Source organism: Plecotus auritus, assembly GCF_963455305.1.
Source record: "Plecotus auritus genome assembly, chromosome: 4".
Lineage (NCBI taxonomy): Eukaryota > Metazoa > Chordata > Mammalia > Chiroptera > Vespertilionidae > Plecotus > Plecotus auritus.
Genome location: NC_137775.1, coordinates 165674481 through 165702441, shown reverse-complemented (window position 1 = coordinate 165702441; position 27961 = coordinate 165674481). Strand labels below are relative to the sequence as shown.

Below are 27961 nucleotides of genomic sequence, written 5' to 3'. Positions count from 1 at the left end.
AAAGTGTTAAGGGTTAAAAACATCCACGGTTAAATATTAGGAAGTGAGTCCAGTTCTGCATCTAAGATATGTAGACTCAAGTTTCAGAATTAAATGTTATTTTTCAAACAATAATCTTCAAACTATTATTCAACATTCACAACACACGGCTCTAGAGAAGATCTTGTGAGCATAAAGCTAGTTAATAAGACAGAGACGATTTCATCTCACACGCGAAGCAGGAAGGTACAGATAAGCATTGTTCCCCACCAGAAAACGAACCTTAAGGGAATAGTTGTTATTGTTATTGCAGTTGCCAGACACTCCTTGCAAGTCAGCCACCGTGTTCTAAAATAGTTGACAACAAAAATTAAAGGATTTACGCCACTAAAGAGAGCAGCCTAATGGTAAAGGATAAGAAATCAACCACTGAAGTTCCGGTGCCTGCTGTAGCATACACTTTCAAGAACTAAGAGAATGCCCCCGCTCCTATAAACACAGAATAAAGTCGATTCCCATTGTTAAAAAGCCATCCATAACTGCAATCTCTTGTTCACGCAACACAAGCTGTTTTCAACCAGGAACAGCAAACAGCATGAGTCAAATATAATGCTATCCCTTTAATGCTTTCACATAAAAACTCTATTCTTGTAAACCTTTTAACACTTGTGCAAACCATAGCTTCCATTATATTTTTGCCTTCAATTATTACGTTAACACAAGCAATGAAAATGCATATACATGTAGGTAGCTGCTCCAAATTGTATTCAATACTTTAAAAGATTCTAAAAAATTAACTAATATTGTTATGATATAGTTATAATGATATTAATTTCCAGTAATGGAAAGAAATTATAGAAAGATTAAATTATGTTTTTTAAAAAGGGGGCCTCCATTATTGGAGTGATGATTAACATAGTTATGAAATACTGCCTAAAGAGACTTTGAAATGCCATCTATAATCTAAGCCTTTAAAATGTAATAAATAGTATAGTTTAAAAGGATATAGAAAGAGGCAAAAGCAAAATAATCAGATAACTTTAAATGTGCATGTAAAATAGCTCATTTTAATGTGAACGACCATATTTATTTTCTAATTTAAAAAAGCTGTACAGTACCAGTTCGGACTTCATTTCCAGTCTGAGCCCACAGTGTTTCACGTTGCAAAATACTCTCTGATAGAGATGCCCCAAATATGCATAGAAGACCCACAGAACACAAAACATACCAGAATTACATCTTTTCACCACTAAAATGCTAAAGATTGATTGTTGTGGAGTATGACAGGAGATTTAATTTGTTATTGAAAATAAAAATCTAGTTGAAAAATTTACCATACCCCAGAATTTCATGGGACAGTGCTGACTGTTTGAGGGGTTTACTGAAATCCTCCATGGTTATTTTCCAGATTGTTAAAAAAAAACAAAGAAAAAGAAAAAAGGAAGAAAGGAAAAAAGGAAGGAAGGGAGGGAGGGAGGGAGAAAGGGAGGGAAATGAACAATAATTCTATTAAATCCAGAAATGCAAACACTAATCACAGATCTACATTTAAAATTTTTCAGTTTTTCAGATTTATATCTTCCTCTTCTTTATAGAATCTTTTTTATTCTTTAGCCTTTAGGTAAAACCACTTTCACAAGCCATTTTTAAAAGCCACTTTTAGCCTTTAGGTAGAGCCATTTTAAAAAACCACTTTGCTTTTAAAGAATCAGAATGTTTAACATTGAGTGTAAAAAGATATAGGAATGCAAATTATGTTGAATTGGCTGTTTGCTTATTATAAACTCGTCTAGTTTAAATACTTGGAGAAGAAAAGCCTAGAAAAATGCAGAAATTCAGAGTTTGGGTATTATCTCTATATTTTAATTCTTTTGGGGTATCATTTATGCTTTCCTCAAGCATTAAACCAGATATATCTAAGCACACACTATACATGATGAAGTAGTTTTAATCCCAACTATGGTTCCACTATACTTTTACAATTTCTGGATATATTTATCACATTACGATGTTTTCCCTGTAGGCAATTCAAGCAAGCAACTCCCCTCTGTCAATGTGACAAGTTCCAAGTTAGGATCAACCTTGGATGATTTGACCAAAACCAGAAGCTATCTATCCTTCGTAGACAATGATGATCTAAATGCTGGCACTGGAATTACTTGGATGAACTTGGTTGTTCTGCATTTAATTAGAGATTTTCTTGGCTGCCCCAGGGAATGTCACAGGGGATACTGTCAAATAAAAATGATTTTATCTTTGAAATCACAGAATTATTCTATAAATAGGAAGCATGAGAAACCAAGTGATTGATCATACAATTCAGGATTAACAAAGATATGTTAATCAATGAATTGCTCAAGTAGATATCAAATTAACTAAATTATTCAAGGACCATTTACCTACTGGATAACCAGTAATGATTAATCTCATTTCCATTACATTTTTTGGACATTTTACTTTTTATTAAAAAAGAGAGTAAATAAAATATAGGGACACAACACTCAAATCAATTTAAAAATATTTGGTAGCATTAGTAAAAGAAATGAATTTAAGTCACTTAGATAAAGTGTTTATACAAGAGTGACTTTTAATTATTTGTACAGCTTTCATCTCTCCTATGCACAGGAAATTAACAGTTGGTTTCAGCTTGGCACACTTGGGTGAGGTGGTGTGCAACAGTAAGAGAGGGAGCACGTGTCAGAGAGAAGCATGAGTGAGAGAGACAGAAGACAAGGCTCCGTGACATTTCAGTAAAGTGAGGGTTACTTGGAGTAACATAGTAGCACCTGATTTCTATTTCTACAACTTGCAGACAGAAGAAAGAGTTTAACCTAAAGCTAAACTATTTTTTAAAAATATTTGTATGCTCTTTAGGTCCTATCCTCCCAGGATACTTATGGATTAAGCATTTGCCTAGAGTAAAAAACCCTCCAAGAATTAGATTCCCTTATTATTAGAAATATAGGACAGAGCCACAGAATCAAAGTCTTACAAGATACTCCATCACTTAAACACGAGCCCTCTCTGCAGCATCTCTTGTTACCCAATGAGTCTGTGTGCACCTGAACACAGGCAGACCCATCAGTCCGCTCTGTTCAGAAAGAGCAACGTGGTGCAGAGTCCAGGACTTGGAGTCAGGAAGATCCCTCTTCCCATCCTAACTCTGTCAACCACCAGAAAAAGCTTCAGTTGCTGCATTTCTAGGGAAAAAAAAAAATCTCTTCTGTTTGCTGTAAAGATTCATGAAATTATGTGGGGAAAGGCACCTTGCAAAGTGCCCGGCACTGAATACTTACTTACCCCTATTCCCCCTGAAAAGGTCTGCTTAAGTGACAATTAACTCTGCTTTCCTTAGAAAAATTGGCAAAAAAAAATCCATATGATGTTTTCTTAAGTATAAATGTTGAGTAACAAACATTCCTTTTGCATTTACTAAAATTATTACATTAAAAAATAATATACATAGATATGTGTATATCTATATTTATATCTATATATGGGGAGGGGGGGAGAGAGAGAGAGAGAGAGAGAGAGAGAGAGAGAGAGAGAGAGAGAGAGAGAGAGAGAGAGAGAGCTTTACCTGTTTGAATGGAAAACTTTGGGGGGATGAATGTGATCAATTCCTCAAAATAACTGGAAGAAGTTATGCAGTATGTGATCTAAAAATTTCACTTGACGAACCTTAAAAAACCATTTTATTTTCCCTCTTTTCTTGTTTCACCAGATGCTTTATTTCCTAGGCTCATGGAATATTAGAAGCTGGAAAAAATTCAGAGATTTATTCCATTCCCTGTGCTCTACAGCCAGAGACACGGAGGCCCATAGAGACCAGAAAGCTTGGTCTCCTCAGCCTCCACCACTGATGTCACCCCATACTCCCTGCACCTCAGCTCCAAATTCTTTCTAGCAGAGTGAGCAGGTAAAAACAAGACCTGCAGAGACAATTCTGCAACCCTAAAATAGGCTTGTAGCCAAAGCAAATCAGTATCTCTGCTAAAACATAAAACACTAGCACAGAGAATGGAAGACTAGGTAAGATGAATGTTCAAGTATCTGAGGAAATCACTTTAGTTTCTAAATCCAAGGTAACATTTTCATATATAATAACTCAGTATAATAAAAAAAAATACTCATCATTTCAAATGAATTCTGCAAGTGAAAAAATAAAGTCAACAAAACAAGATTATGAGAGACTGTCACGGGAAGACTTTACGTGTACTCTTTGATCAAAAGTTAACTAACGCATCATTTTAAATTTTCTACTCTAAGAAATGGAGAGTACATCCTCATTACACTACAAGCACATGAAAAATTAATATACATTTGGATTAAAACATTCTAGAATTAAAAATACATTAAAATATTTGAATGTCTGTTTATTAATCTTCACTACATTCTGGCCAGGAACCTAAAAAGTACTGAACATAGAATAAATTCAGATGAATAGAGGTTGAACATATGAAGCTGCACTGTCCTTGAATCAGCTGGGATAAAGAATATTTATTTTACCTGAATATTTACCATGTTTATGGAGTATGAAATACTACAGCTAAATTGTTGATGGATTTTTTGATATGCCAATATGAAACACATGCACATTTAAAATAAAGCATGTTGTCCCATTATATCAATGTACACTTGGCATTTACATTAGAAATAGACCAGCATCTGTATTATATTACAACACACAAGGGTTCCCGACAGCCGTTTTCACTTGGGGGTTAGCTTCTATTCGTTTACTTGATCTTCTACAGAGAACAGGATGCAAAATTATTCCAATATGTATCTACTCTCTGGAATATGTGCTGGTGGGAAAGCTTTGTTCTGCACTGTGTTAGCACAAATCATAGCGAGCAGATCCAAGGAACTTTCTCTTCCTGGACAAAATGAAAAGCCTGAAAACCTCAGTGATTTTTAGTGCTTTTCTGTGTTTGTATGTGTGTGCTTTTTCATGCAAATGTTTACTGATTTTTTTTTTTGAAAAAGCATTATATACTGGCTGAAAGTTTGCTAAAAATTTCAAAAACATAGAGAAAAAACCCCACCTAATTCAAACCATAAAGACAGCAACCATTCGCATTTTGGTATTTTTACTCTCTTTTTTTTTTGTGGTTGTTTCAGTGAATTTCTTTAAATAGTGTGATAAAAGATGACTTATTTGACCCCAAAGTCTTCACACTATCAACAGAATACCAACATTTGATTCATAAGTGAATAATAAAAGCAAGTAATATTTCTTTTCCATGATATTGAACATACACACACGCTCCTTGGGAAACTGTGAAGAACCTGCCATACTGTTATAAAGTGAAGAGAGTTCTGTGAAGGAGGAACCTAGGGAGAAGAAATGCAGGAAAAAGAATGTCTGCTCAGGCTGCCTACCTCATCGTCGTCGGCATCGTACTGGGCGTAGTGCTGCTCAAGCATCTCTCTCTGGCGCCTTTCTTGTTCCAGCGTCTGGCTTATCAACTGCGCAACCTCACTCACTTGTCCTGGTTTTTCTCGCCCAATAACAAATCTGTAGGAAGGTTAAAGAGACTAATATAATTAGACTGTTGAGTAAAAAAAAAAAAAAAAGTGTTAAAAAAAGTGACCAAGATTGATATTTCAGGATCCATGAAGCAATGTGACCAAGATTGATATCTCATCAGGATCCATGAAGCCTAAAAAAAAAAAAAAAAAAAAAAAAAAAAAAATCACCTCTATACTTAAAATGGCAGGCCTGGGTGGCAGGAGAGGTTAGGTGAGCAATCAAAGTTATTTTTGTGGCAGCCCAAAGGAACAGAAAGGAAAAAAATAAAATAAAAGATCATAAAAAAATTATTACCCTGGGAAAAAACAAAACAGATGTATAACAACACTATACACACTTTTGATGCTCTACATATGGCAGCAAACTCCTAATTTCCTGTACCATTGAACTTAAGATTTCCATAGTAATGTCCTCTTTATAACACAAAAACTGCATAAAACTTTTTGAGATATAGCTGCCTTAGGTGGGTAAATATATGTAGAGAGAGGCACTAACTTTTTGGTAAGTTACTGTGACTTTAGAGATAAGAAATAAAAGGGGGGGAATGTAGTTTTGTTAGTTTTAGATTTAAAAAGAAAAACTAAAATAAGGAGAGTTGGTGAATTAATTCATTTCTTTTGGAGAAGTTTTGAACAGGATTTAATTTTGATATTATGTTTAGGTGTTCATTTCATCAATTGAGCTATTTTCCTTTAAGAATCAACTGTAAATAAAATTTGCAAACACTAAAAATTTTCATCTTCATTCAGGTATAATTCACACAAATACATCTATTTTAAATGTAAAGGTCAGTAAGTTTGACAAATGAATAAACCTATAAACACCATATTAATATAGATATAGACTATTTCCATCAAACTAAAATATACCAGTTCCTTTCTAGTAAATCACCTCACCCTGGGGCCATATTAGATTTATCTTTATTCTATGATTCCATTTATCTTTATCCATATAAATGGAATCATAGAGTGTCTGGCTTCTTTGGCTCACTATCATGTTTTGGGCATTCATCCATGTTATTGCAAGTATCAGCAATCTGTTCCTTTTTCTAATTGAATAGTATTTCATTGTACTAGATATACTATATTTGGTGTATCTATTCATCTATTGATAGGTATTTGGGGTTGGATTTTGAATATAATGAGCAAAATTACTATAAACATTTGGGTGCAAGTTTTGGACATTAATTTTCACTTCCCTTAAGACAAATAATCAATGTCATATGTTAAGTAAGCATATATTTAACTTTTCAAATATTTGCCAAATTGTTTTTTCAAAGTGGTGGTACCATTTTACATTCCAACTAGCAATGAATGAAAGGTGAAGTTGCTTTACCTTCTCACCAACACTTAGTATTGTCTTTTAAAATTTTAGCCACTCTACTGGGTATCTAGTTGTATTTTATAATGGTTTTAATTTCCAATGCCCTGATGACTAATGATTTTAAGTATCTTTTCATGCGTTTTTTGACCATGCACATGTCTTCCTCAGTGAAATATATTTTCAAATCTTTTGCCCATTTTTAAAAACACTCCAGTTGTCTGACTTTTTATTATTGAGTTGCAATGGTTCTATATCCTCATCTATATATATTGCACATACATACATATACATACACACACAAATAATATAAGTGTACGTGTTTAATCTATTTATTATCTTTTCCCAAATGCATTTTACTTCTTAATTTTCTAGTCTGATCTTTTATCTTTCTTTAAATGAATAATAGAGTAGGGTTTAAGAGAATATAACTTTCCTACTATAAATCTGACAGGAGATTGAGGGAAGCAATTAATGTACAAAATGCAAATTAATCAAAAACAGCTGCCAAGCTCAAAGTAAGTAAATTAGAATTCACATTCATTTAAGCCATAAGTTCTTTAAACTCATTTGAGAGTTACTATGTTAGATCTTTTAGTTTAAGTTTTCCCTAAGAATGTACAAGTTATTTCCTCCACAAGGCAAGTGTTTAAAGCTAATGTAAACACAATTCAGGGAGAGAAAAATAAAAGATGTGGTCCACTTGCCAAATAGTTGAAACTGACTTTAATTGCTGATTTTAGAGATGAAAGAAGGAATCTTAAGAAAGACCTTGTGAAAAATTTTAAAGCAGAGTATTATTTTTTAAAGTCTAAATTATATAAGAAATTATGTAATTATACAATAGAATAATCAAAACTCCAATGTGATGTTACAAGTTTCTTCCTTTCTTCAAAATACAATCTCTAATTCCAAACCAGAATTATTTATGAGCAAAGTTTCAGAGGAAATAAGAATTGTTCCATATTGCATAAGAAAACAGCATTTTAAATCATGAAGGCCTACTCGCTCAAAATCACAGCTTGGCTTTCCTTCTGAATTTACTGCTACAATTTAACATTCTTCACTATTTGTCCAATATTAGTTCATATTCAAAATCACTTTACAGGTTGATGAAACAGAAGTGATTTGTAATTACATATAAAATAGACAATTCCTCTCATGAAATATACTCACTTTTAAAAGTGCGCGTTAAAGTATACATCTCTTCATTCAGGCAGGTATTTTGGGTGGCATTATAGCACCTGGCTGTACACATCTTTGAAGTTCTGTAATCCAGTATAATTTATAGTACATATTTGCAATATTAGAATTCATCCTGATAAGGATGATCACAGGAAAAAATAAAATACTTGCACTAGTGTGCTCTGAACACGTTATTATAAGTCACCCTCAAAAGCTAAAAGTATGGAGCACATGATCACATTAAAATGAATTTCAAAAATCTTTAAAAATATAATAAAAGTCTACAATAATCAGTCCCTCTAAATATGTGATATTTGTACATAATTAGTGATATACATTGTAGACATTATCTCCAAATGAAATGACATATGTTTAGTCAAATCAGCCTGTTTCTAACCTTCAAGATTCTTTAAGAAAAAAAATTTTCTTGTTACTTTCTAAACTTTTTTTCTTTGCTTCAACATGAAATGGCATGATCGATTTATTTTTCTAACTATAAAAATGAGGTAACAGACACCAAACTATAATGGATATTTAAATAAAAATTAGGTATTTTCTAAGGTTATGTCTATATAATGGCAAAACTAAAACTAAAATATACAATTAAGCTTTATGTTTTTAGCATGGCTTTTTTTCTAGTGTTAAAACAATCATGCTGTTTCAATGTGAATTATTTCACTAAGAACCCCGCCCCCCCCGCCACCCTCAAGCTGAGATACAATAGACAAAGTCAGATGAATTAGTTTTTGTTTTTCTTTTTAAATCTATTATCAGAGCAAGTAATGCCCATACACTGTCCTTGGTAGTTTAGATGATGAGATTATATGGAATTCATCTGATTCGTTTATTGAATTCTCTGGTGAGCTGTCAAACAACTATAAGATTGGACTTGCAATTTGCTGAATTGAAGTCATAAAGATCTACATGTTCTCTATAAATGATGTGAGAGGTTATGTTGAAAAATGATTTATGAGTTCCTTGCTTTACAGACAAAAGTTATTCTAATAAAAGTGATACACTAGTCAAAATGGCATTTGATGTCAAAATTTAAAAGTTCTCAATGTGACATTAAGCTAGTTTAAAAAAGGAAAAGCTATACCAGGATCCAGTTGTTAGTTTTGTATAATCAATTCTTTCCTTCATATATTCTTTAAACAAATATTTATTGTGTACACACCAAAAACCTGAATGATCTATATTTTTTAAAAAAACAAAAACAAAAATAAAAATCGCTGTACAAGACCTACTGTCCTTATACAATACTTGAGCTTTAGGTCACAAAGGTCATTGGTACTTTTAAACATTTTTGTAAAATGTGTCTCATTTTTCCTATTTGATGACATCTTGTGCTCTTACTCTGAACTTTGTAGCTTTTAAAAATATATATATATTTTATTGATTTCAGAGAGTAAAGAAGAGGAAGAGAGACAGAAACATCAATGATGAGATAGAATCATTGATCGGCTGCCTCTTGCATGCCTCCTATTGGGAATCGAGCCCGCAACCCAGGAATGTGCCCTGATGGGGAATCAAACCATGACCTCCTGGTTCATAGATCTATGTCCAACCACTGAGCCACACTGGCCAGGATTAACTTGGTAGCTTTTTAAGTATTTCACTTAATTCTACTTGAGTAGGTGGTGGTAAATGTATGTACAGCCCCTTTCATAAAATATGTTGACAGAACTTAGCAGCTAAAGTTCTATGTAACCAAGCTTTTGCCTCTTTCTTATACTTGCATACTCTTACATATTTTTTCTTTCTAGCTAGACATATGGTAAGCTATAACATATGATATATTTAACATTTTAAAAATCCATCTAGGAAACTACTGCTTTTAAAAGCTAGACCTGCACTATCTAGACTTAAAATATTTAAACTTATTTGTAAGCATTAGTTCTTTGAAAGGAATTTTGTATCTAACCCAATACTAATTATCAGAACATTTTTCTATACCATATTGCAATGTAAAAACAAAGCACAGTCATGTGCTGCATCATGACGTTTCGGTCAGTGATGGCCTGCATACACAGCGGTGGTGCCATAATCACAATGGAGATGAAAACTTTCTATTGCCTGGTAACATCGTCATAGCCATTGTAATGTAGCACAATGCATTTCTTGCACGTTCTTGGTGATGCTGGAGTACAGTGTTTATAAAGTTTACTGTGGTGGCCAGTAATGTCCTAGGCCTTCACATTCACTCACTGACTCACCTAGAGCAACTTCCATTCCTGAAAGTTCCCATTCATGGCACAGGTGTGCCATTTTTAATCTTTTATGCCATGTTTTTACTGTACCTTTCCTATCTTTAGATACGGAAGTATCACTGTGTTACAGTTGCCTCCAGTATTCAGGATCATAATGTGCTGTACAGGCTTGTACTCTGGGAGCAACTGGCTATACCAATGGTCGGCAAACTGCGGCTCATGAGCCACATGCGGCTCGCAAGCCGCGGTTTGCCGCTCTGTTGACTAATGAGTTTGCCAACCACTGGGCTATTATGTAGCCCACGTGCGTAGTAGGCTATGCCATCCAGGCTTGAGCAAGTGCACACTATGATGTTCACGTGACGACAGAATCGCCTAACCACACATTTCTTAGAATATATCCCTACCATTAAGGACACATGACTGTAATTGAATTATTTTTTTTTAATTGTCTACCACGTGCTACTTCAAGGACTATATACTGTGCAATAGGTATAAATTTCTCTACTTGAAAGTTAGCATTGCTGTGTCAGGTTTAAATATTTATGCATATAAACACCTAAAAGGAAATTTAAAAAATGTTATTCTGTATAGAGTGACATCAGAAAATGTCTCATTAAAGTCTTCTGTAAAGTAGTTTTTTGAAATCTCCACTGTTTTTAATCTTTTTATCACAGTGACCGCTGACCATTCTCATATATATAAGATTAAAAAGTTCTACTACCCCTGGTCTGAAACCCATAGTGGCTGCTCCTCTTGTCTGTGGGCAAGGGTATAGTGCTATGAGCGATGTAAACAGAAAGCCTGCAGGACTGATGATTCCGTAACATGGCAATCCTACACTGCCTCCACTGGATACGACACTCCGTTATGCACAACCACAGAATCACTTTGATAAAAAGTGAAAACCTCAACTTCCCCTTGGTGTGTAATGGCAACAAAAACTCTTATTAAAATGATGAAAATGAAGTGAAAACATGTCAAGATTTAATGCATTTCAAATCAAAATCTCTAATACACCAATTATTTTAAATGAAAAAAAGTTTTTCAAAACTTCTATATTTAGAAATTATATGCCTAGGTGTGAATCCAAAATAAACATGTGTGTATCTTTAAAAATTCACCTAGCATTCATTTAAATTTCCTTTTGAATATTATAACATCTTCCATAAAGGACAGAGATATATGTAAGGCCCTCAGATTAATTTGTTTTCCATTGTGTGGAACTACAATTTCTATAAAATCCTGACCTTCAGTAGTGGTGTATGGCTCAATGTCAAAAAGTTGTTAAATATATATGCTGGGGATAAAACATTATGAATACATAATGATCAATAAGTAGCAGGTACCAGCCAGAAAGCATGTAAAGTTAAATGTGAATGGTGCTGAAGCGCAAACATATACTTTCTGGACGTTTCTCAGACTGAAGCACAATCTCTCTCCTACAATATCACTTTCCATAACTGCTGTCCTTCAGTACTAGGTCAGCTGTCTAGAGTTAAAAAGAATCGCTAATCCTTTCCCCAGATTTCACACTTCCAAGTGCTTTACAATTGCTACCATGTCTTTAAAATTTTTTCTATTTCTTAGGAAAAAGTTTGTAGAACCTTTTACTTTTATATGTAGAAGGAAAATGTTTAGACTTCTCACCATCCTGGCCAGGTCTTCCTAAATACTTGCAAATTTTTCAGGGTTCTTCTTCAGATAAGATATGTAACAGTAAACAAATAAATTGCAAGGGTGGGCAAAAGTAGGTTTACAGTTGTGAGTACGCGAAACATGAGTTTGTTATTCTTGTATTATTGATTATTAGTTATTGTTTTATATATTGTTATGATAAACCTACTTTTGCCCACCCCAGTATATTGTAGGATACAAAAATTATGTATAAGTATTTATCAGTTAAGGACATCTGAACTCACTTTTTCCAGTTTTCAGCTATTATAAACAAAGCTCCTATGAATATGCAAACATGAGTCTTGGGTTGATATATGTTTTTATTGTTTTTTAGTAGATAGCCAGGAGTAGAACTGCTGGCTGGTATGGTAAGTGTACATCTACAATAATAAAAGCGTAATATGCTAATTAGACAGGACCTTCAGGATGAAGCCAGGGCTGCGAGGGAAGCCCAGGTCCCGGGTGCCAGAGGGAAGCCGGTGCCAGCAGCCGGGGGAAGGAAGGCCTTGTACAAATTTTGCTCTTGCATGAATTTTGTGCATCGGGCCTCTAGTCTAAATATATAAAAGCCTAAGTGACTGACCAACCATTCGACCATTTGCCCAGTAGCTATGATGCGCAATGACCACCAGGGGCAGACACTACGTCCAGTAGAGAAGGAAGCCTGGTTCCTCGCGGTATCGGCCATTGGTTAGGTTAGGCCATGGGGCACTGTCAGCCCCGAATCTGGTTCACCTGCACCCCGAACCCAGAGAGGAGGGAGGAGGGAAGTGGGCATCCAGGTCCTGCAGGCTGGGCCTGCAAGAGGGGTCTTGCAATCTGGGACCCCTTGGGGGATGTCGGAGAGCTGGTTTCGGCCCGATTCCCGCAGGCCAGGCTAAGGGACTCCACTGGTGCACGAATCTGTGCACTTGGCCTCTAGTTTTAATTTGTAAGAACCTGCCAAACTGCCCTGCAAAGTGGCTATGCTATTTTGCATTCCCGCTGGCAGTGAAGGAATGCTAGAGCTGCTCCACATCCCTGTCAATGCACAGTATCATCAGTCTTTTAAATTTCAGCCATTCTATTGTTTGCGTAGTAGTACCTCACTGGGAACTGAATTTGCATTTCCTCAATGATTAATGACATTGAGCAGCATTTCATGTGCTTAACTGTATATCTTCCTCGGTGAAGTGTCTCTTTAATTGATTTGCACATTTTTAATAGGGTTATATATCTTCTTAATGAACTGTAAGAATTCTTCATGTCTTCTAAATAACAGTCTTTTATCAGATAAATGTTTTGCAAATAATCAGTCTTTAGATTGCTTTTTCACTTTCTTAACAGTATTTTCAAAACAAATGTTTAAATTTTTGATGAGTTTACCATTTCGTTCTTTTGTATTTCTTGCTTTTAGTCTTAAAAGATCCTTGATTAACCCAAGATCATTGAGATTTTTGCCTGTTTTCTATAAATTTTATAGTTTTAGCTGCTGCACTTTAGTCTATGATCAATCTTGAGTTAATTTTTGTATAGACTGTGGAAGGAAGGCCAAATTTTGTTTTTTGCTTTTTCTAATGTAGTTATCCAATTCTTCCAGCACCGATTTTTAAAAATATTATAATTTCCCCCACTAAATTACCTTGGGGCATTAGTAAAAAACTAATTGTTTATGTCTATGCAGGTCTATATTGAAACTCCCTATTCTATTCCATTAATCTATATTTCTATCCTTATGCCTAAACCAGACTGCTGTGATTAGTGCAGCTGTCAGGCAGCAAAAGTCCCCTACTTTGTTCTTTTTAAAAAATGTTTATTTCTACCAAAGAAAGAGAGCCTTCTGAGATTTTTGTTGAGATTGTGCTTAATCCACAGATTTGGGGGGAAATTGAAGTCTTAACAATATTGAGTATTCTGATCCATAAACATGGAGTCTATTTCTTCACTCATTTAGGTTGTCTTTATTTTCTCAGAATATTGCTGATATATTCAATATATTATGCCAGACTATCCTTAAGTGTTTTGCTGTTATTATGAATGCTATTATTTGAACTTTCAATTCTTTGCTGTTGCTAGTATCTGGAAATAGAATTGATTTCTGTACAACAGCCTATCTCCTGTAACCTTGCTTGACTCACTTATCAGTTCTAGTAGCATCTTTTGTAGATTCCATAGAATTTTCTATATAGATGACCATGTTGTCTGTGAACAAAGTTTTACTTCTTCCTTTTAAAATTAAAGTGTTTTCCATTTCTTATTCTTGCTTCACGGAACAAGCTATGATCTCCAGTACAACTTGAAAGAAGTGGAGAAAGTGGGCATATTTGCATTGTCCTAATATAAGGGGAAAGTGTTTGGTCTTTCATCATTAAATATAATATTAGCTGTCAGTTCATTTGGGCTGCTAGTTATCACATTGAGGAATTTCCCTTATGAAATTCCGTAGGTTGAATTTCAAACATTAAATCAACCATGCATTCCAAAGATGTCACTTGGCCATAAATTATCATACTTTTATATCTTCCTGATTTCAATCTGCTAAAATTCTGTTAAGGATTTTTGTATCTAAGTTCATGAAGAGCATTGGTATGTAATAATTTTTCTTTTAATGCTTCATTCTGATTTTGATATGGTAACAGAATTAGCACCTACTCTTTTACCTATCTGCTACCTATACCATAATTCAAAACACATTTTTCTCTTGCCCACAAAGATATAACACAAGATATTGAACCAAATTTGGACTGTCGCTGGCAAAACGCTATCACAGAAGGCTAAATTCTATATCTGAGCATAAATATAAGGTAGTTTTGTACAATTTTGAATCAGTCTGTGAACATCTGGTGATTCCTGTCTTCTTTCCATAGGTATACAACCAGTGACTGTTATCTTTTGAACTACATCCTATTATTTTTTCTAATAAATTAATAATTTTGAGTTTAAAATTGTTTTTTTTTTTTATTTGTTGGGCCAACAAATATGAGGGTTTTTTCAGGATTTCCAAGTAAAGTGTAATTTAGTATGTTTTAATATAAAAGTCAATTGTGAGCCGAAACCGGTTTGGCTCAGTGGATGGAGCGTCGGCCTGCGGACTGAAGGGTCCCGGGTTCGATTCTGGTCAAGGGCACGTACCTTGGTTGCGGGCACATCCCCAGTGGGGGGTGTGCAGGAGGCAGCTGATCGATGTTTCTCTCTCATCAATGTTTCTAACTCTCTATCCCTATCCCTTCCTCTCTGTAAAAAATCAATAAAATATAAAAAAAAGTCAATTGTGAATAGGTAGATAAATCTGCTGATTCAAATGAACTGAATCTAAACTATTTAAGTTATTTTTATATAATACAGGATCTGACAATGAGAATAAAACTTTACTCTAACTTTCTAACTATATTACATTTGGTAAGTTACATTCTATCAACCACCAAAAAGATTATAGGTTTTTTTAAATTGAATTTTTTTAAAAAAATATTTTTTATTGATTTCAGAGAGGGAAGGAGAGGGAGAGAGAGACAGAAACATCAATGTCAAGAGAGAATCATTGACTGGCTGCCTCCTGCATGCCCCACACTGGGGATGGAGCCCGCAACCCAAGTATATGTCCTGACTGAGAATTGAACTGTGACTTCTGGATTCATAGGTCAATGCTCAACCACTGAGCCATGAGGGCTAAGCAATTATAAGTTTTTAAATAATTGTTGCAACGTTTCATTTTAGGTTGCACCAGGTAACATTGACATATATTATATAATAAAGACATACTGAGCAGTAGGAATTTAAAGTCAAAAGTCAAAGGAGTCTACAGTAAATGTGCTGTGTACTACATATGATGTAGCATGCTACATCTAGAGCCATTCTGGATTGAATGGTTCTGCATATTATTATACAGAGGTATATAAATAAATACATTCCTCCTAGATCTGTGCTTTGTAGTTAGAAAAATACTAACTACATTTAGTAATTTTTAGATATGCTTTAAAAAATAAATTTTAGTAACCAATGAATGTGATAGCTAAGTTATCAATGAATAAGAAATATAGAACCATACCTATTTTAAATCCTCAGTTTAAAACCATTCATTAAAACTACAGGTCTAATTTTTGGATCCTGATTTTATATTAATACCTTATGAAGAACTACTACATAAAATATATTCAGTGGGTTCAAATATTATTTTTAATAAGTTAAAATTGAGAAAAGACTCAATTGAGACCCAGGGTTAAATAATTTGGGGGAACAAAGGACCCTAAAGGTCCCATTTTGCTATCAAGATTTTTGCAAAGAGAACGCGGAAATAAGATATATGCCTTTAGAAGAGGAAAGGAGAATGTTCTATCACCTCAAGGTAAAAAAAGTGGAATGAAAGGTTAGTGTACCAGGAAGAAGAGATAACTAGGGGACAGTGAGGTGAAGGGGTGCTTCTTGGAGAGGAAAGAATCTGAAATACAATATTTAAGAAAAGTAGGTTCTCAACAGTATTTTGAACAGAAAAAGATGGCAGAGAGAAAGGCACACAAAAAAATTCACAAGTCATATTCAAAGGATAATGACTACACTAGTATTGACTGAACCAGACCATGAACATAGGAAGAGATAAGTGATAAGATACGGTGATGAAAGATTTTTAATACCAGGATAGAGAACTTAGATTCTTCCCAGAGTGGAGGGCCTCTGAAGCTTTCTGAAGAGAGGCATATGATGGATGAGGAATCACTATTTCTACCCACAGATTTTATTTGTACTACTAGAGATACACAGAATGAGTCAATAGCCTTTTCCCAGAGTCCTTCATATATGTGAATATTGCTATTGTGTTTGTCCATTAGGGATAAGGATAAGAAGGACAGTTTCAAAAAGGGAGAGACTGAAATCAGGATGACAAGTTGAGAAGTTTTTGGTGATCTGTACAAGACTTGAAATGATAACAGCACAGAATTATGAGAGAAAGGAATGACTATGATTTCATGTAACCACAAACTTTTTTTTCCAATTGAGAAATGTTTTATAAGTTGAATGCATATCTGATTTCACTTTTAAATTTACTTTAAATTTTAATGGGCAACTTCAAACCAAGTTCTATACTGATATACGACAGTCCAGAAGGATAATCACATGTACTCTTGCCAATTATTTTACATACTTTCTCAGGACTATGGGTATTCCTGAAACATAAACATGAAAGTTATTGAGGTTGTATTTCTTAAACATTCCCTTCAGCATTAATGGGTGCTTTCCAACTAAAAAAAGTCTAAATTCTTGAACTCACGCTTGTGCAACATAAAATATGCTGCAATTAAATCATAATTTACACTCTTTAGATCAATTAACTCATCAATATTTTCAGAACATTTACCATTTCATTTTGATGATAACACTAAAACACTTTTATAATTACACATACTAAATAATGGCCCCTTATGAATCCCTTCATAGGATATTTGGAGAAGTATAAGACATAAGCAATATTATATTTAAAAATAAGTACCCTATGACCAAATAAAACAAATTTTGAAGTTTGACCTTAGTTGGTTCAAGACTACTTTCAAGTATATTTGTTTTCCAAGCTACAATTTTTAGAATCCCAGGACTGGATATAAATTTTAAGGTCCAAAAGAATGCACCCTCTTATCCTATTAAAGTTGGAAAAGTAATAGTTTACCAAAGTATAATTTTATCTGTTTCTTTAAAACAATAAAAATACTTTTAAAGCATTATTAACCTCAAATCATTCAGTCTGCTTATCTAAATAACATTTATCATTGAATATATGTATAATCATTTCAATTTACTGTGTAACTGATTTTATTAAGAGGATTTGAGGCTGCATGTCTTATTTATTGAGAACATAACTAGAAATTCTATCATCATAGCAATTCTTATTGTATTAGCAATTAGGCACACTAAAAAAGCTCAATAATTAGCCATAGTGATTTATACTGTACACTCCTTATCACCATATCTTTCTAGAATACTATAATTTTTAGTTCTAAATTACATTTGCATGAATTACATTAAAGAAAAATAAAAAACTAAAGGCAAAATTTTAGCATTTAGATAAACTCATTATAATTACATATATCTGTAAGTATAATCATAGAAAATTTAAACAAAATATCAAGTAATGAAATTGTACAGATCTGATGTCACATGTTTACCTGACATTGCCCTTGGTGTTTCTGAGAACTGTTGCAGCGAAATTCTGTGTGACTCCCACCAAGCTGATTCCATCCACTTCTACAATCTGGTCATTGACTTGTATTCTTTCGGAAGAGGAAAAAAATTACCCATATTTAATTTTTATAATAATATCTTTCCATCACAATAAATTAGTTGACAAATACCTGCTTTTTAAGATACTCTTATTGATACAAAATATGTCTTTTATATATAAGCTCTAGATCTTAGTCAAATGCTTAACATTTTTAAAAAGATTATTTTGAAGAACAGATATAGGCAATACTAAATGAAGAGATTCACTTTATCCAACATCCATATTCCTAGCACAAAGAGTTGATAACTGTTAATGTATGACATATTTATATCTTTTTTGTCTTTAAAATTACTTAAAACATAACAAATGCAGCTTAAATACCCTTCGGGCTTCATACCTTGTCCCACCTCTCCTCTCCAAGGAAGAACAACAAGAGTTGCAGGAAATCCTTCATGTATATAAATTTATATATGTACCTACATAAAGGTGGATGTGTGTGTGTGTGTATGTGTGTGTATTTTGTTTAGGAGCAATATACAGTATTAGTGTTGTTTGGTGTATAATGCTTTTAAATTCACATACATGTTATATATATATTTTTTAATTACTCAAAATGAAGTATTTCAATCATAGAGAAATACAGAGGGAATTAGATAATAAACACTCATGTACCAATATCCAATTTTATCAGATCTTAGCACTGTGCAATATTTGAGTCAGTTTTTTTTCTAAATAAGTTTATTACAGAAAAGCTGAAGCCCCTTTATTACTTGTCTCATCCTATTCCCTTCACTGCTTCCACAGGTTAGGTAACCATCACATTGATTTTGATGGTTAGCCTTTCTATTGATGTTTTGAAATACAAATAACACATATGCACAAATAGGCATAATATGTGTACGTTTTCAGTTTTCAAACTTCATCGTAAATCTCTTTTTCTACAACTTAGTTTGCTTCACTCAATGTTATATATGAGATTTATCCATGGTTATAAATACAATTTTAGCTAGTTCACTTTAACAACCATATAGCATTATTTTTATGAATATACCAAAATATATTCATTCATTTTGTGCAGATGGACAAGTATATTATTTTAAGTTTTAGCTATTATGAATACTACTATAATAATCAATTTCGTACATGTCTCTTTACACTCGTGTTTCTCTAGGCTGTATACCTAGAAGGAGAATTCCTGAATCAAAGAACAGAGGCTTTTTCAACTTGAACAAACTGATAAAGTTCAGTTCAAAATGCTTACATCAATGCATATTCTCAGCAGCATTATATAGAAAGGCTCTGACTCTCCACACCCTCACCAACACTTTGTATATTCACACCCTTCACCTACTGCAGATCTTGTCCATGTAAAAAGATACACATTGTGATTTTAATTGCATTTCCCTGATTACCTGTGTGGCTGAATGTTTTATCATATGTTTACAAGTCAATTGTTCACTTTTGCACACTGTTAGATCATGTCTTTTACTCTTTTTTGTTGATGTTGGGTTGTGTCTTTTTTTTCTTACTGGTTTACATAATATGTTTTTCTATATACTGTATAATAACACTGTCTCAATTAGATATGTAGCAAATACTTTTGCCCCAATCTGTAGCTTGTCTTTTCACATTTCTCTGAAAAACAGTGGTTTTGAAGCAAACAATTTAATGATATATACACATAATTATATTTATAATTTTAACTTTATATTAAGTAGTTTTTTGTGTTTTGTTAAGAAATCTTTCTCTGCCTCAATATTATAAAATTATTCTACAGTTTCTTCTAAATATTTTAACATTTTGTTTCTCTGCATTTAGGTAGATATCCACCTAGATATTATTTTTTTATTATAATGTGTTAGCAATCTGTTTTTATTTTTTCCAAGATATAAACAATTGGCTTAATAATTAATAAAGAGTCTGCTTTTTTCTCCACTGATTTGTAATGGTTTTCAAATGTGCATCAACATGTTTTGGTTCTCTATTAGTTTCTACTTGTCTATCTCTGCATACTATTTTGCTTCATAACTGGTTTTGACATTTGTTAGGGCAATTTCTTTACCTAGTTCATGGCCTTCAAAAATTTCTGAGCTATTCTTGAGCATCTCTTCATAACTAGTTTTAGATTTACTTGCCAAGTTCTATAAAAACACACACTAGTTGGTATTTTAATAACATTATACTGATTTTTACGATTAATTTATGGAAAACTGGTATCTTTATCATATTGACTCTTCCCATCAATAAAAATTGAGTGCTACTACAATCACCCTAGGTAAATGTTGTGCCATGTGTTAAGAAAAGTTATTTAAAGCTTGGAAATAGGAATAAAAGAAGGGCAACATTTCCTTTCAATGTCATGTAGGTGCATTACTGAGCAGGCCCAACGAATGATAATTTGGGGGAATGTATTTTAATTGATTTACAGTTTGATATTGACTGAAAGTCCTAGACATATTGTAGTTGCATGTTAATTTGTAGATGTTTGTCCTGAAAAAAAGTTGAATACTTTTCTTCTGTTAGAAAAGATAATCCCATAAGCATAGTTTGTATCTCTGTGGAATATTAACCAGTTTTATATCAAACATGCATCATAGAGCCTGTGAGTATAGTGTATACCATTTATGTTTGTGTAAGTGTACTCTAGGATGCTCGCACAATGCCAACATCACTTAATGATGCATTTCTCAGAACATATCTCTGTAGTTAAGTGGCACATGACTATATATTCAACTCTGCATATGCTAAAATGTTACAAAGTTACTATAACTTTGCATTATATTAAAAATGCGTTCATCCTTGCACTTTAATAAGTAAAAATAGTGTATGTGGCTATGGAAAATGATATTTGCTAGTCTGCTAAATTGCTTGCATATGATAGGCAATTATTAAGTTCCTATCTGCCAGTGCATGTTAAATAGAAGTTAGTTAAGTAGGCCACAAGTTCAAGTTTAATATGGATAAGTGAAGCTATGTTAGAAGCAATAGTGACAGAAAAAAATAATAATTGTGCAGATGAGCTAATGAAATGAATTTTTGTTTTTCCAGAACAAGGATAGTAGTTAGTTCTAAAACAAAGTATCCACCAGCTATAGAATATGAAAGAACATACTGAAAATACATACAACTTGAGTGTGTATATTAAATTGAGGACGGTTTGAAGAAGTGATTGTTATTAGCTTGAATCTCTTTCCCTGAAAGAGAATAACCTTTCATGCAACCTCACAGAATACTAACACTGAAAAGCCCTCTCAAGTCCTGGCTCACAATTAGAAGCACAAAAAAGCCAAGGGATGAGTCCTGGCAGTAAGAATTAAATGCACGGCTCTCTGCATCAGACCAACCCACAGTGCAGAATATGTATAATCTGGATTTTCCACACTTTTCCACAACAGCAGAGAAAATAGCCTATCTGCCCCTCGAACAGTGACCACTGGAATGGAATGCATGGGAATGTACCTGACTAATCTATAAACAGCATCTAGTACTGGCCATTTCCTCAACAGTTTCCATGTGCTAACAAACACGTGTACAATACTACCACTCTTCAGCTGCAATCTGACATTTCTGATAACCCTCAATTCTGAATCTATAAACCAGTACCAAGGGGGTAAGGCTAATAAAATATATAAGTTGGATTATTCTAGGACTTGTTTAATGTTACTGGGTATTTAATGACATGACATACTGGGCAAGGGGAAACAAAAACAAAAACTCTACCTCACTGGGCTTATGCAAACAAAGCAACCAACAATGAATGAACGGGAGACCAGCTGGAGCAACAGTAATGGTCAACAGAGTCTTCCCCAAAATGCGAGATAGCGAAGCTCTGAATGCATGTGAAAATACATACCTATCAAAGCAGTAACACCCCAACTCGCTCAGGGGGGAACAAGCAAAGTATTTGATTAGAAGAGTGACACAGGAGTGTGTGCATGGAGGAAACCATGGACTAATGAATTATGGCAGATGGGCACAATTAAAATGGCAGTTTCCATTCAGGGTTCTCCCAGGCTTGAGGGGCACAGAGGGGCCTACGGGAGGGCGAGTTTGCGGCAGGGTAATCATAAGAATAAGACTCTTCACCTGTTTTATATGTTGGTGTTACTGAAAAGATGGTCAAAACAATTCAAATTATTTGAAAACCAATACTTGAATAAGGATAAATTACAAAGCGCCTTAATTTCACTTTTGATATTCCCCCTCCCCAAACCTGAAAGAACAGTGCTGTAAAATGATGGTATCCAAAAGGTTGAGAAACAACCAGAAGAGACAAAAACAAAGCAGATTGCAAGAACATTTTTAATTTGCCTCTGTAACACAGCATTGTTACTATCTTTTGTCAGTTATCACCCACGTAATTTATTCCACCAGTATTTTCAATTGAGTTATTATGAAATGCATTTTGCTTTATAGGTTCATTAAAGAGGACTGGAGAAATAGTGTGTTGAAGTGTTTTGTGTACAATCATAAAATTTATGGCAGCAAAAACTAATGATTAATATATTTAATATTATTTTACTATAAAATTAGAATAAAAACAGAAGGTGGAAAATAGCTATCATGTCACTCAGCTAAATTACAAGCTACCCTGTATAAGAGGCAAGGCTGCACAAAGAGGAAGAAAGAAGAAGAAAAAAACAAAAACGGGGGGTGAGGGGGAGAAGAGAGGCAGAGGGAGAAGGAAAGGTAAGAAGAGAAGAAATATAAAAAGAAAAATGTTAGGCCCAAGTAAACATTTTGAAAGTGATTGAAGCACAAGGATTCACTCATTCAACAAATATTTATTGAGCACCCTCTATGTTCCAGCCATCATTTGAAAATACACAGACAGACATAAAAAGCTTGGCAAGAGAAAATTTAGTAACTAGAACATAATATCAAAGAACAAGATGGACTCAAAACTTTTTAACTATACTGAACGACACAGGAGATACATATCCATGGCAGATTTATAAAAGTACTTAAAATGTGGTAAGAGTTCGAGATGTTCGTAAGGGATAAAAGCAATGACAATAAGAAGGCTTCTTGTGCTGGGGTAGGAAGGAGGGAGAAAAGAATTTTCTATATATTTTTTAACATCCCTTGAAAATAGTCTGACCAAATCTGAGATTAAATTAAAAGAGTTTCTTTAAATAAGGAAAAGTTATTTAAAAACTAAGGCAAGCTAGAAAGGTATAATACAGACTCTTATCCTTTTAAAGTTAAAAGGAACTATAAAGAACATCTAGCTCTGGCGAGTGTGGTTCAGTTGGTTGAGTGCTGTCCTGTGCACTGAGAGGTCACCGGTTCAATTTCTGATCAGGGTACATGCCCCAGTTCTGAGCCTCAATCCCCAGTAGGGGTCATGCAGGAGGCAGCCAATCAATGTTTTGATATATCTGAGGTGAAAGTATGTGCTGATCTCCACAGAACATATTCTTAAACTAAATACACCCATGTTTCTGCCCACTTCCTACTTTATAAATAGATAAATGTATAGATACCAAGTTAGACATAGATAATAGGTCTATCCACCCATTTTCATCAGGTATTCTGCCTACAAATCAGAAAGTAATTCAAGTTTTTAACATTTTCTACATATGAGACACACTGACCTTCTGTCCTAAATAATCAAAAGAAGAAAGCTGAAAAAAAGAAACTCCCAGAAAAGTTTCCTAGATTTTAGCGCTCAAAGCAGTGACTAGCTTACCTGCCATCCCGCTGAGCAGCACCGCCTTCTGTTACCGTCTTGACAAATATTCCCAGCTTTTCAAGTCCAGCATCTGCTCCAACACCCATTCCAATAATACTTATGCCAAGTCCATCCTCATCTATGAAAATGGGTAAAGATACGATAATCTAAGTGTTACACTACTCTGCAATTAACTGGTGAGGCCTATTTGTTCCTTTTAATTTTGTTCTTTATGGATTATCACATAGTCCATATCATATATGCTTACCTTAGAGAATTTTTTTCCTATGCTGGGGAGCAAGGGTGTCAAATGAGAACCCCCAAAGGCTCATGAGTTTAGTTTATTACTACTGCAGTTAGCTATTTACTGTGATCCCAAAAAATGGTAATAATTTGATTACTGAATGATTAATCTTCCTTAAAACATGGCCCCTCTAAACAATATAATTTAATATTTTAAGCACAAAAGCATACACAATTAAACACTTATATATGCTTTTATTTGTTTGCTTTTTGTTTATATTGGCAGGGTAATAAAATTCTTGATTCAAACTTTCTTTTCCTGAGAAAAGAATGTTCTACTGCCTTTTAAAAAAAATTATCTTTATTGTTGAGAGTATTAGAAATGTCCCCCCATTTTCCCCCATTGACTCCTTCTAGCCACACTCAACCCCTCACCAGGCCTTCACCACACTATTGTCTTGTGTCCATGGGTTATGCATATATGAATATAAGTTCTTTGGTTACTCTCTTGCCACCCATCCACCCACCTCTGCCTTCTCTATTGTCTTTTAGTCACTCAGATGCTTGTCTGATTTTACTTCCATTACTTATTCAATTTTTGTTGTCCTTTCACACAAAAATTTTTTGAGGTTCAATAATTTAGTAATATAACTCTAGATTGACCATTCTGGCTGAATTTTTCCTGGCTGAGCCATATATGTTATTTTAAATAAATGTGATCATAATATACCTGGAATTTCCCCTTTATTTATATGGGTTGTTTTTACTTGTTCCAGATCACCATTCGTGTTAAGATGGTATGTGTCTTTCAGTACTTTCTCTGTCCTGCCATCAAGGATAGAATCATATCAACAACTACAGTGTACATATGGCTTGCTTTTCTTTCCTATTTGCTTTACACAAATAAGATCATATGACACCTACTTTTCTCTTCAGCTTACTTTTCTAATTCAATAATACTTCCTGAGTATCAATTTAACATAGCTTTAAATCCCTTCTAATGATTGTGTAATATTTCATGGTGAGACAGAATGATAACATATACGACCATTTCTCTAGTGACAGGCATTCACTTTTGTTTCCATTTTATTGGCCCTATGAAAGATACTGACAAAAAACACATTGTTTTTAGTTCTTTTAAAAATCATGTGTTTGTCCAGCCAGTGCTTAGGTGTGGATTTTTTCTTTAAGTCCTTGCAATCAGTTGGCTAAGCCCTTGCAAATACTAGGATCAAGTTGTTTTAGAGCTCAGGAAATTTTCCTCTGTATCTCTCATCCTCTATTGCCATTTCCCTTTCTTTGTATGTCGAGTCTCTATAATTTTCCTTGGATTTTTGCTCTGTCATTTGAGAATTAACTTGGGACATTTCTTATGCTTGAACTTCTTTGTCACCAATTTGATCTCAAAAAAATCATCATTTCCTCTTCAATTCCTCTACTGAAATTTTTATTTTTAAAAATCATTATAGTGTTGTTATTGTTAATTTGATTAAGAATGTCTTTTTAAAGCCATACTTGATTATCCTTATTTACTTTTTTTCTTGTTCTTTGCTTTCTTTTTGTTATTCAAGTTGTCATCTGTTGGGCTTTTTCCTAAAACTTTGAGATGTGACAGTCTTCTGTTCATTGGTCAGAGTCTAGTTCCCAGCTTCCTGACTTACATGACAATAAACATGGCGGCCTCTGGTCCTGTGGGTCCCCAGTTACTGCAATAGGTGGACTGTGGTTCCAGGGAGATCATTCAGCAGGAAGTCCCCCTGCTCCCGTCTGCCTGCTCTCTTTTAGCCCTTTCTCCTCAGAGATGAAGAGCAGTCCATTGCCTTTGTTCCGAAAATCCATAATTTTCTGAAAGCCCAGTACTCCTCATATCTACCATATTCAGAGTCTAACTATGACCACTCTCCCTCCACAAACAAACAAACAAACAAACAACAAACCACCACCTGCCCCACACTCTCCAGCAGCTCTCTCTGGGCTCTCACCTCGCCAGCCCTTTGCAGGAGTACCGACCAAGCATCAGGCCTCATTCAGGCCTTCCTACTCCTAACCACCATGCAGCCAACTAAAGCAGATAAGTTCCAGCTGGGAGTGGACAGCTAGAGAGAATCTTTCAATCCACCATCTATAGAGAATTTATATCAACTAGTTTTTAAATTTAATAAACTCCTGCATGAGAATTAAAATTTGATCCAATCCTTAGGGGAGAAAACAGCTATAATTGGGAAAAATTAAGTCATTTCTGTATTATTAACATAGGAATATAATAATATTACAAATGATGTAGAGCTCATATACCTTTCTCCAGTTCCACTGGGAAAAGTTCCAACTTTTCTACACGCTTTTCAAGTTCATACTCAGCTGAAGCAGCCACAGGGTCAACTTCATCATTTCTCCTGTCATAGTCTTCATTGGAGTATGTGCTGAAAACCTGTAGGAAAAGATCAACAAAAAGATAATCCCAAAAGGATGGCTTTCTTAATTACAAAAAAAAGAAAAATCTAAGTATCTAAACGTACATAAGTTAAAATTTTTGAATCATGAATTTAATCTAAATAACTGTTTTGTTTTAAAAAATCAATTGAGATGTTGAGGAAGAATGAATGAGAATAAACATATCTTACTAATTTTAAAAATGTATGAGTCATTCTACCACTTTTAACAATTTCAGAAACAACAGGAGCCACAGAATACATTATTTGGATGGCAACATTAATTTCTTTTTACAGAATCGGAGTATACATACGAGCTGCAATGCTGGCTCCTGATACAACTAAGGCAAAACATGGTGAAGCTATCTAAGCAAACACCCACACTGAACCCATTTCACGGCATGACCTAAACAAGCCCCAGCACTGTCGGGTGTCAGCACCATGATTATTTTTCAATCACAGAATCACTGAAATTGATTTCTATTCTATACTGTATTAGGCCGTGTTAAGCTCTTGTTTGTCATCTCTCATTTTACTTGCATGTAGATTTAAATTAAATTCTCATTGAACTTTTCTATGTAATGGCTATCAAAACCTTGCTCAAGAGCGGCAGGACAAATAGGAGATTGCCAGCTCTTTCTTTCCTACCTAAACAATTCAAAAGACTACTGAATGTGGTCCTTAGACATAGTCATAAGAAATGTGAAAGTCTGTTTCTGCTGAAATATTTGTTTTATTTGAAAATTAACTGAAAATAAGTAGGCAATCCCTTGCTTAATACACTGAAGAATATTTAAAAGAAAGGAACTTATTATTCATCAAGTCCAATTAATAGGAATAATAAAAACTGACATTTTCAATTAAATTCAATAATTATTAAGTACATGAACTATGCCTTAAAAATTCTGTAATGTCCCCCAAAATCCTAAAAAGTAGGAATGAATTGTTGTTTTTTAATATACACAAAAAACTACAATAAAAATAGAAAGCATGCCGAAACCAGTTTGGCTCAGTGGATAGAGCGTCGGCCTGCGGACTGAAGGGTCCCGGGTTCGATTCCGGTCAAGGGCATGTGCCTTGGTTGCAGGCACGTCCCCAGTGAGAGGTGTGCAGAAGGCAGCTGATCGATGTTTCTCTCTCATCGGTGTTTCTGACTCTCTATCCCTCTCCCTTCCTCTCTGTAAAAAATCAATAAATATATTTTTTTAAAAAAATAGAAAGCAGAACAGAAGGTCAGAGGAGAAATTATGTCCATTGCCTACAAAGCCAGCTCTGACAGTCCAAGTGTGCTTTACACACATATTAACGAAAAACTGGCAACTCTTGTATACTGAATATGGTAACCTATAAACCAGGAATACACATTGCATATACAGAAGCAGACATAGTGTGGTTCCTAATGGTATATATGTCTCAAAATCATGTCATTCATAGGATCTGTACCAGAATTAATTGTTTTTCTTCCTGACTTTCAAAATGTTTTCCTGCTACTTGCTTGGTCTCTATCATATTTCTCTACCATAA

The 27961-nt window shown here is 34.2% G+C and overlaps 1 protein-coding gene across 10 annotated transcripts in view; it reads right to left on the bottom strand.

Moving 5' to 3' along the window:
* The window catches only part of PPP1R9A (protein phosphatase 1 regulatory subunit 9A), a 232695-nt gene that overhangs the window by 66489 nt on the left and 138245 nt on the right, over window positions 1–27961 (bottom strand). For 6 of the 10 annotated variants that reach the window (XM_080663193.1, XM_080663195.1, XM_080663194.1 and 3 more), the window contains exons 3-7: window positions 26304–26436; window positions 23784–23904; window positions 18036–18140; window positions 5362–5497; window positions 262–327 (exon numbers count right to left, since the gene is read on the bottom strand). In XM_080663193.1, coding sequence (XP_080519319.1) covers window positions 262–327; window positions 5362–5497; window positions 18036–18140; window positions 23784–23904; window positions 26304–26436 — 561 coding nt within the window. The remainder of the gene's footprint in view (window positions 1–261; window positions 328–5361; window positions 5498–18035; window positions 18141–23783; window positions 23905–26303; window positions 26437–27961) is intronic. The other 4 variants (XM_080663196.1, XM_080663197.1, XM_080663200.1 and 1 more) reach the window with 1 other exon arrangement.